Genomic DNA, 9910 nt, shown 5'->3' with positions numbered 1-9910 from the left:
GGTGATGACTGTGAAGTGGCACCTTGACATTAGTGTAAACTGTATTAATGATTCTCTATGTTTTCTGTTAGGTTTTACAAAATCTAGGCAAAGAGAAGTATCCACCCCAGTCCTTTGAGCAGGTTGGGACACGAATAGCCAAAGTATTAGAAAAAGTAAGTTGCTCAAAGCAATTTAATTTGAATTGCAGTTCTAAGTCAAAGTACGACGTCCAAGTTTCAGTTGACATTTACCCAAATATATCTGTGTATTTTGTTGAGTATGTAGTAAATTGTGGAGCCAGTTTCAGATCTATACCAATCACTGATAAAAGCTGAAGTACAGGGAAAGCATACTGTGTCCCTGCAGTTTGTCACAAAGGTTCTAAAAAAATCAGTTCACGTTGGCCTTAATTCCCCTGAGCCTGTTGCAGCAGTTCACCACTGCTGTACAGAGTACCCCACTAATACTGCCAAACAGATGCCTTTTAATTGGACACACAAACCTTTGGCTACAAGGCAGTAGAATGATTCAACGTCCGTGCACACACAATCATCCAATCATCTGCAGCACAGATGGAGGCCATTTGAACCATTAAGGCATGCCAGCTCCCCACGGACCAATCCCGCTTTCCCTGCTCTAACCCCATAGCCCTGTAAATCTATTCCCTTCAGATGTCCATCAGTTTTGTTGTGTAATCATTGATTGTTTCCACGCCCACCACCTTCCTGGGCAGTGAGTTCTAGGCTATTACTTGCTGCGTAAAAGAAGTTATTCCTCACATTCTCCCCAAAATCTTAAATCCGTGTCCTGTTGTCATTGCACCATCAGCTAATGGGAGCAGTTTTTTCCTTATCTATCTTATCTAAGTCTATGCACCTCTATCAAATCTTTGCTCAAAAGAGAACAGTCCCAGCCTTTCCTTGTAACTGAACCCTCCCCCCACACCCCCGCCCCTTCCCTGGAAGCTTTCTGGTGAATCTCTTCTGTACCATCTCGAGCACCTTCACATCTTTCCTAAGGTGCGGTGACCAGAACTGGAATCAATACTCTTGTTGTAGCCTAACCAGAGCTTTATAAAGGTTAAGCATAACTTCCCCTGTTTTTTACCCTATGTCTCTATTTTAAGCCCAGGACCCATATGCTTTGCTAACCACGCTCTCAGTATGATCTGCCACCTTCAAAGATGCACATGCACCCCACACCCCTCCGTTCCTGCACACATTTGAGAACTGTGCCATGAAATCTGTGTTGCCACTCCTCGCCCCTTCTGTCCAAAGTTCATTACTATGTTGCAGAATAAGACAGGATTTTGGGTTCTTTTTCATGGTAATTTCTAATCTTCGCTGGGATATCAGAACATACTAGTCAGAAGCTGTGTGGAAACTTAAAGCAAACTATCCTAGCCATTTTTGCATATCTCAGTCTTTTTTTAATAGCTTCAAATATTTATTTTTATATTTCTTTACAGACGAATAGTATAACATTTTTATTCAAATACAGCACGGTACACCATTGCAAATCCATCAGCGTTCAAAGAACCTTTTATGGAAACAAAATGTCTAAAGCTAGATTTTTGAGCTATAGAATGAGAACCAAGGGTTTCAAGCATTTATCCCATTGGAATCAAAAATGTTTTGTCGGCTCACTTTTGTGATTCGTATTTCAACAGAATCAAACATCCTGGGTGATTTCAAGTATGGCTGCACTGTATTGGAGGGTTAGAGGTCAAGGAAAGAAAGCCATTGACTGCCTACGTCAAGCATTGCACTATGCCCCTCACCACATGAAGGTGAGAACTGCCATGTGTCATGATTTAACGAAACATTGGCAAATATCGTTTAGTCTGAGATGAACATAATCTTGGGCAGTAGAGTAGATAATCTTCTAATATTTTTGGTGAACCTGTATTGAACCATTCAATATCAGTAGTATTTCTCATCCACTCCTCTTTCACAGTGATACTAGAAAAATATATGGTCTATACCTTTCCTGGGTAAGTAGGTTTGGAGATGTGCATTTGATTTCTCTTTTGTTCAGCATTGTGCTGACTTGGCACGTAAAAATCATGTCACTGATTTGTCACACATAGCTGAGTTTCTTCAATGTGATCAGCTACCAGGAAAAAGTTTTGTTCCAGATATGGTCCATTCTTTTGAGTTCTCATGGTACTTGGACAAACGACATAGCCAAGACTAGGAAAGAGGACCTGTTTGGGGAATTATCAGGAACTTGGAACGAAATTAAAGAACAGGTCCTCAAGGGTTATAATCTCTGGATTACTACCTGAGCTACGTGCAAATTGGCATAGGGGTGAGAAAATCAGGGAAGTAAACACATGGCTGAAGGAGTGGTGCGGGAAAGGGGGGTTCCATTTCATGGGGCACAGGCATCAGTATTGGAACAGGAGGGGTCTATACCATTGGGACGGTCTCCACCCGAACCGAACTGGGACCAGTGTTCTCACGGAAAGGATAAATAGGGTGGTCACAAGGACTTTAAACGAGAAAGTGGCGGGGAAGGGAAGGATAAAATTACAAGAAGTATAATGGTTAATAGGAGACAGGTTAGTATGTGAGGGGTTGGTCAACTGCATAGAAAATTATGAAAAAAGTTAAAAGGAAGTTAGCCTAGACCTCAACCTTTTCTGATTTTGGCTTTAGTGCATGCATAAAATGTTTTGCTCCAGGTGTAATTCTATTAACCCACTAGGAAGCTTTTATTAAAACAAACTTTGTTTAACAAAGTTAAATATAACAAAAATAATTAGCATAACTTTAATCAATTGAAATACTTAAAAATGACATGGTATAATTCCTAACAGCTAGCTCTCCATAGTTCCAATATAAGCAATATTCCCACAGACATACATTTTCAGTTAGCACAAAAAAAGATTTGCACACATGGGTGTGACATTTCCAGCCTTTTAATCCCTCTGGACAAATACAAAAAGACACCTGTCTTTTGACTCCCGTGCAGCAGCCTCCAGAGAAAGATCCACCCCCAAAGAGCAGAACCTCAGAGAAAGTGGACTCAAGGAGGACTTCAGAAGAGCAGGATGTTTATGCAGCAAGTTGTTGTGATCTGGAATGCGTTGTCTGAAACAGTGGAGGAAGTAGAGTCAATAATAACTTTCAAAATGGAATTGGCTATGTGCTTGAAGGGAAAATTTAGGGACAGGGCGAGGAATTGCGATAGCTTTTTCAAAGGGCATGATAAATCAAATGTCTTCTGCTCTGGTCAACATGTGGCTCCAGACCCACAGCAATGTGGTTGACTCTGAAAATGCTCTAGCAAGGCACTCAGTCCAAGGGCAATTGAGATGAGCAACAAATGCTGGCCTTGTGAATGATGCCCACATCCCATTAAGTATAAAGATCCCATCTCCTGTGATTATGTCAACATGGCTCCTTTTAAAAACTATTCTGTGCTTCCTTCCATTTAGCCATACTGCGAATCTACTTTCATATTTTACCCTTGGTACCTGGTAATTTTAGTTTGAGAAGGAATCTCAAACTAAAGCGATGCTTTATCCTTTGAAGATCAAGGTGCACTCTATTAAGTAGAATCATAGAATCCCTACAATGCAGAACGAGGCCATTCAGCCCATTGTGTTTGCACCAACTCTGACAGTATCTTACCCAGGCCCACCATCCTCCCCTATCCTGTGGCAAATCCATCTAACCAACATATCCTGGGAAACTAAAGGGCAATTTAGCATGGCCAAACGACCTAACCTGCACATGTTTGGATTCTGGGAGGAAACAGGAGCACCCGGAGGAAACCCACGCAGACACGGGGATAACCTGCAAACTCCACACAGACAGTGACCCAAGCCGGGAATCGAACCCGGGTCCCTGGCACTGTGAGGCAGCAGTGCTAATCAATTAGAAGCATTGTTTCTCAAAATAAGCCCTGGGTCGATCAGATACTCAATAGATTCATGAATTTATAACGTTTGAAGCTTGTTTCTGTTTGTAAAATTGTTGAAGTTACCTCGTCTGAACTTAAAATGTTAGATTTATTATCCACGTCCCAGCCAATGAATCTTCCATGCAGACAAAAACATCAGATGTTGTATACAATATAAAAATCTGTTCTTTGCATTACTTTTCCAATAATTGTTAGCAAATATTAAATGTTCAGGTAAACATAATTTGCAGTTGAAGTCACGACAGCAACTGGATTGTGCAGCAGGTGTCTGGATTAGCTTTTTTATAAATGTTCCAAGACAGAGTGAGATGAGAGCTTGTTTGGCATATTCTCATTAAGAATGACTAACAATCTAATAAAATAGTAATCCCTGCAGTGCAGAAAGAGGCCATTCGACCCATCGGGTCTGCACCGACCGCAATCCCACTCAGGCCCTATCCCCACAACCCCATGCATTTACCCTAGCTAGTCACCCTGGCACTAAGGGATAATTTATCATGGCCAATCCACCTAACCCACACATCTTTGGATTGTGAGAGGAAACCAGAGCACCGGAGGAAACCTATGCAGACATGGGGAGAATGTGCAGATTCCGCACAGACAGTGACCGAAGCCAGGAATCGAACCCGGGTCCCTGGTGCTGTGAGGCAGCAATGCTAACCGCTCTGCCACCGTGCTGCCCCATAAATATGAGGTGAATACTGAGAAGTGTACCTGTTGCAGTGTAATTACAATGTTCTCTTCTCTCCCTCACCCAATAGTTTTTTTCTTCAAATAATTCTGTTTAAGGCACGGCCTTTGCTCTGTTTACCATCACGATCCCAAACTTCCTGTCGCTTGCCATCTCAACTCAGGATCTTGCTGTCATGCCCACATGGTGAATGGCTACTTAGTAGCTGTCCAAAAGCAAAGTAAAGGGATTAAGGAAGGAATGAAAGAAAAACGGAACCAGCAACGCGCACACACAGGCGCGCGCTCACACAACCTGATGGGGACAGAGGGTTGTGATCTGAAATTGTTGAATTCACTGTTGAATCCAGAGTTTCAAATCAAAAGATGGGAGATGGTTCCTTGTGCTTGTGTTGAGCTCAAGTGAAACACCGTAGCAGACCATGGACAGAAAGGTCAGAGAGGGAGCAAAGTGGAGGAGTAAAATAACAGGCGACTGGAAGCTCGGGGTCACGGTTGTAGACTGAACAGAGGTGTTCCACAGTGCGGTCACCCAGTCTGCGTTTGGTCTCCCCAATTTTTCAGCTGGCCTGATTTCTCCAAGTGAATTTTTAAATCTAATTACATAGCAGCATTAGCAAATTTTAAAATGTCTTCCAAGCCAGAACATAAGGTGTCTTTGGAGTTACAAGAGCAAGGGGATAAAGGAAGTGCATTTCTTTATAAATGAGGGGTTAGCACTTCACTATATATTGATGGTGATGAACAAGATGTAGCTGAGAGCCAAAAGCTGCCCACAAGCTTATTTGATCCAATCTAAAAAAGAAACTTCCTGTAAACTGCTTCTTTGCAGTCTGTGCAAAGCCAACTTCACCTTCAAACTATTTAACATTCCTGAGCAGGCAAGGTGTATTTTGCTTGAGGGAGAACCTGACCCCTTGAAAGCGGAAGCCAAAGTTCTCTCTGAACACAAGAAGTGTGGACCTTTATACATCAGGGTTCCCAATACAAGTCATGAAGCAAAGTCCAGTTAACAGTCCTTGATCATAAATTATAGTTCCTTTAACAGCTTCTGATAGTCTCTAACCATGATCCAGAGACTATCTGGTATCCTTGGGTCATAAAGCACAATTCTCCTGGTAGTTGTAGTCAAGTCCAGACAACCAGGTCGTCCGGACTCTGAGACCTTCCAGCATTTTCTCTTTTGGTTTCAGATTCCGGCATCCGCAGTAATTTACTTTTATTATCAACCTGAAACCCGTTTCTCTCCGTCTGACCTGCTGAGTATTTCTAATATTTCCCGTTTTTATTCCAGTTTCCAAGATCTGGAGTATTTTGCTTTCGTGTCGGTGTTTCCCTTGGTTTTGGACTCTGTGTTTTTGATATTCAAATTTGCAGGCTGTTTGATAATGCCACATCTCCAAGCGGATAATCTAACATTGCGAAGCAGTAAACTGAACTGAAACTTCACATCAAATACTTCACTAACTTGTGTTTTGTTGTGAGCAGGATGTACCTCTCATTAGTTTGGCGAATATTTTTCACAATGCTAAGTTATGGGATGATGCCATCATCGTCGCAACGATGGCAGTGGAAATCGCTCCGCACTTTGTCGTCAATCACTTTACCCTGGCTAATGTCTACGTAGCAATGGTAAGGAGCCTCGGTTGGTTTGAGTACCTTTCATGGTTAATTGGTTTGGCTTTTTTAACATTCGTTCATGGGTCATGGGTGTCACTGGCTGTCCAGCATTTATTGCCCATCCCTAGTTGCCCGAGGGCAGTTGAGAGTCAACCACATTACTGTGGCTCTGGAGTCACACATAGGTCAGACCAGGTAAGGACGGCAGATTTCCTTCCCTAAAGGACATTAGTGAACCAGATGGGTTTTTCTGACAATCGGCAATGGTTTCATGGTCATCAGTAGATTCTTAATTCTGGATTTTTTAATTGAATTCCAATTCAACCATCTGCCGTGGGGGTGATTCGAACCCAGGTCCCAGAACATTAGCTGGGTTTCTGGATTAATTGTCTAGCGATAATACCACTAGGCCATCGCCTCTCCTCAATGAATTTCTGAATTTCTATTTACATTGATTTCACCGGGCTTCAAGTTATTGATGTGTTGAAGTAGCACCTCTCTTTCGAAGCATGCAGATGTTTGAAGAATTGGCATGTAAGGAACACTTTTTGTCTGTAGCTGATTTACCCCATTACTCTTTGCTTTTTCAAATTTTGCAGTGGGAAGATTTATTTAATTCTGCTGCAATTTCTGCTTCGATGTAACATGTTGCACTTCAGTGAAACCCGCAGCTTAGCACTAGTTCAAGGTCATCAATGTGAATGCAAATCCAATTTTTGAAAATAATATCAAAAACCTTGAAAAGCATGTGTCAATGAGTAGCTTCCAAGCAGATTGCAGCAAGAAATACCAGTTTTCCTCCTACCAGAAGCTGACAGCTTTTACCCCACATTATAAGCACCCCTGCCATGAAGTAGGTGGAGAGTATAGCGAATGTCTTGAGTTAAAAGCATTATCGTGGAAACCAGAGTGTCCAAGATGGGATGTTGAACTTAATTATCAATGACTTGCATTGAGCTTGATTGGGGTCGTGTCGGAGGGGGATAACTGAACCACTGAAAGGATAAGATAACACTTAGAACAGACATAGTCACAAAGCAGTCACCTAATCTCGCTCCCCAGTATCAAGGAAATTATACAGTGAACAACAAATTGGTAATGTGCGTAAATCATGTATTTGCAGTATTGGGAAGATTGTAAATGAGCAAGTGTTATCCACAATGGCTGTACAGGAGGACACCAGGGGAAAGATAAATGGGAACATTGGGTGATGGAAGTGTGCTTAAGACTACACTAGAGGGAATTCTGCCTCCAAAAAGTAGGATGAGGTGAGGGCCAATGATTTGATGAATGCAACAACTGGTGAGGTAATGGGGCAGCCTCGCAAGACAGAGTACCAGCAAAACTCTAGGAAATAAGAGTACACATGATCCAATGACCTCTGGAAGGAAATCTTCTGCTGGGTGCCTCCACTTTCTGGTATTGGAAGTGGGATGGTGAGAAGCATAACTTAGTGCAGAAAGGAAATAGACAGAGAAGGGACTGTGTAAGGTCCGATAAATAAAAACTGGAAGCGGAGCACAATAAATTCGACTTCGCAGCTTGGAATGAGAGTAGGCACTCATGCCAGGACAACAATCGTGTCATAAGAGAGTGTTCGAGTAGAATTGGACCCACTATTGTTCCACATAGCCTAATAAAGGACAGCAATCGCTGGATCAAAGCAGATTCTACTGTACACATTTTAGCTGGAAGAAGTTAGTGGAATGAAGATAAGTTGCTTATGATAATTAAGTTCAGCCATGCAGAATTGATTATGAAATTGCAAGCGAGGTTCTATGTGACTGTGACAAATGTAAACTATCTTGTCGACCAGTTTTGCAGCCTTTATGACACGGTTAACCACACCATCCACTTCCAACTACTGGCACCCAACTGGGTGGGACTGGATTTGTTCGGCTTAATTCTTATCTGTCGAATCATAGCCAGCGAATCACCTCCCATGGCTCTTCCAGCTCCTGAACTACTTTCTCTGGTATCCCTTGGGGATCTATTTTATCATATTAAAGGGGCTAGATAAGTGCAAGTTGTTGTTGTATTGCTGGGCCAGTGTTCATGGATTTAACAAAGGGCCTGGGTGAACCCTCTGGTGAACCCTGGGGGTGAAAGAAGCTTTGCGCCTGTGGTTCAAAAGATGATGAGGCTGTGGAATTTGAATTTTCTGAATCATTAGAGGACAGCACAGTCAGGTGGCTGAAGGTTTACCAGGCTGATTCCGGGGATGGTGGGACTGATGTATGAGGAGAGATTGACTCGGTTAGGATTGTTTTCACTGGAGTTCAGACGAATGAGGGGGGATCCCATAGACACTTATAAAATTCTAACAGGACAAGACAGGGTAGATGCAGGAAGGATGTTCCCGATGGTGGGGGAGTCCAGAACCAGGGGTCACAGTCTGAGGATTCTGGGTAGACCATTTAGGACGGAGATGAGGAGACATTTCTTCACCCAGAGTGGCAAGCCTGTGGAATTCATTACCACAGGAAGTAGTTGATGCCAAAACATTGAATGCATTTAAGAGGCGGCTGGATATAACACTTGGGGCAAATGGGATCAAAGGTTATGGGGAGAAAGCAGAATTAGGCTGTTGAGTTGGACGATCAGCCATGATGGTGATGAATGGCGGAGCAGGCTCGAAGGGCCAAATGGCCTCCTCCTGCTCCTATCTTCTATGTTTCTATGTCACTGCCGCATTCAAAGGTAGTAGTCTCAGTGGTGTGAAGAGATGGCGCCGCATTCTCAGGGTGTTAAAAATTGTCTCCTCTTCCTCGTAGGAAGATTACGAGAAAGCGATGCGATGGTACGAGTCCACTTTGAAGCTGCAACCAGAGTTTGCTCCAGCTAAAGATCGTCTCCGCACAATCCAGTGCCACTTGTTAATGAAGAAGGAGAGGCGCTCTCCATGAGGGTAACAGCTGATAAGCATCAGGCACATTCATCCAGTTCCTGCTTCAGATCATTTAAAATGGTACACCTAGTTTAATTGAGGGCGGGTTTCATTTGTGACAATTTAGTAGATGGAACATGAAATGAGCTGTGGAACAAAGCTTTAAAAAAAGAAATATTGTAACTATCACACCTTAATATAATTACAGGAAAGAAAAATAAATTACATTAAAACAGATTACAGTGAGTGGGTATTGATTTTGTATTTCAAATGATAATGTACAAAACTTTAAATGGTTTTCCGAATGTTTGTGTATGCAGATCAAGTCAGGAAACTGCAATTCTAAATCCTTGTGGGCAATAATGGGGACTTGTGTGAAGGTGGAACAATAAATAATTTCTCAATGACTGAAGGTTTTATTTATTTTGTTTTCTGAGTGCATCTGTTGTGTAATACTTGTAAAATCCATTAGGTGCTGCTCATGACAAAACAAAATCCTGTTTGTATTTTTAATGTAAATAGATCCCGTTCAGTAGAAAAAAAAGACAACAAATTATGCCATTCACTTCAATTTAAAATTCAGAAATACAGCTTAGAGTCTCACTGCAAGTAATTGTATAAACACTTTAATTTTCACTCTGAGTTGGTACACACAAAATGAAGGTGCAGAATTGGAAGCTGCATTGTTTTCTGTTGGTGTTTGGTACAAAGCCCAAATATACATCTCTACAGATAATTCACTGATCAAATATATGTCATGATTGATTTTGAACTACTGTAATCTGCTCAAAAGTGCACAAT

At 42.0% G+C, this 9910-nt stretch overlaps 1 protein-coding gene across 1 annotated transcript; it reads left to right on the top strand.

Annotated features, from left to right (window-relative positions):
• Positions 1-71: 71 nt before the first annotated feature.
• LOC144490597 (tetratricopeptide repeat protein 17-like) lies at positions 72-9517 on the top strand (the record flags this gene model as incomplete). The annotated part of the gene is made up of 4 exons (XM_078208310.1): positions 72-155; positions 1652-1771; positions 6091-6234; positions 8997-9517. Coding segments are annotated over 4 exons (480 nt in total), but the record flags the coding sequence as incomplete, so codon positions are not given.
• Between the last annotated feature and the right edge of the window lie 393 nt (positions 9518-9910).

Source organism: Mustelus asterias, unplaced genomic scaffold (genome assembly GCF_964213995.1).
Source record: "Mustelus asterias unplaced genomic scaffold, sMusAst1.hap1.1 HAP1_SCAFFOLD_3478, whole genome shotgun sequence".
NCBI lineage: Eukaryota > Metazoa > Chordata > Chondrichthyes > Carcharhiniformes > Triakidae > Mustelus > Mustelus asterias.
The sequence above is the reverse complement of the archived record's forward strand: the minus strand, read 5'-3'. Positions and strand labels throughout refer to the sequence as shown.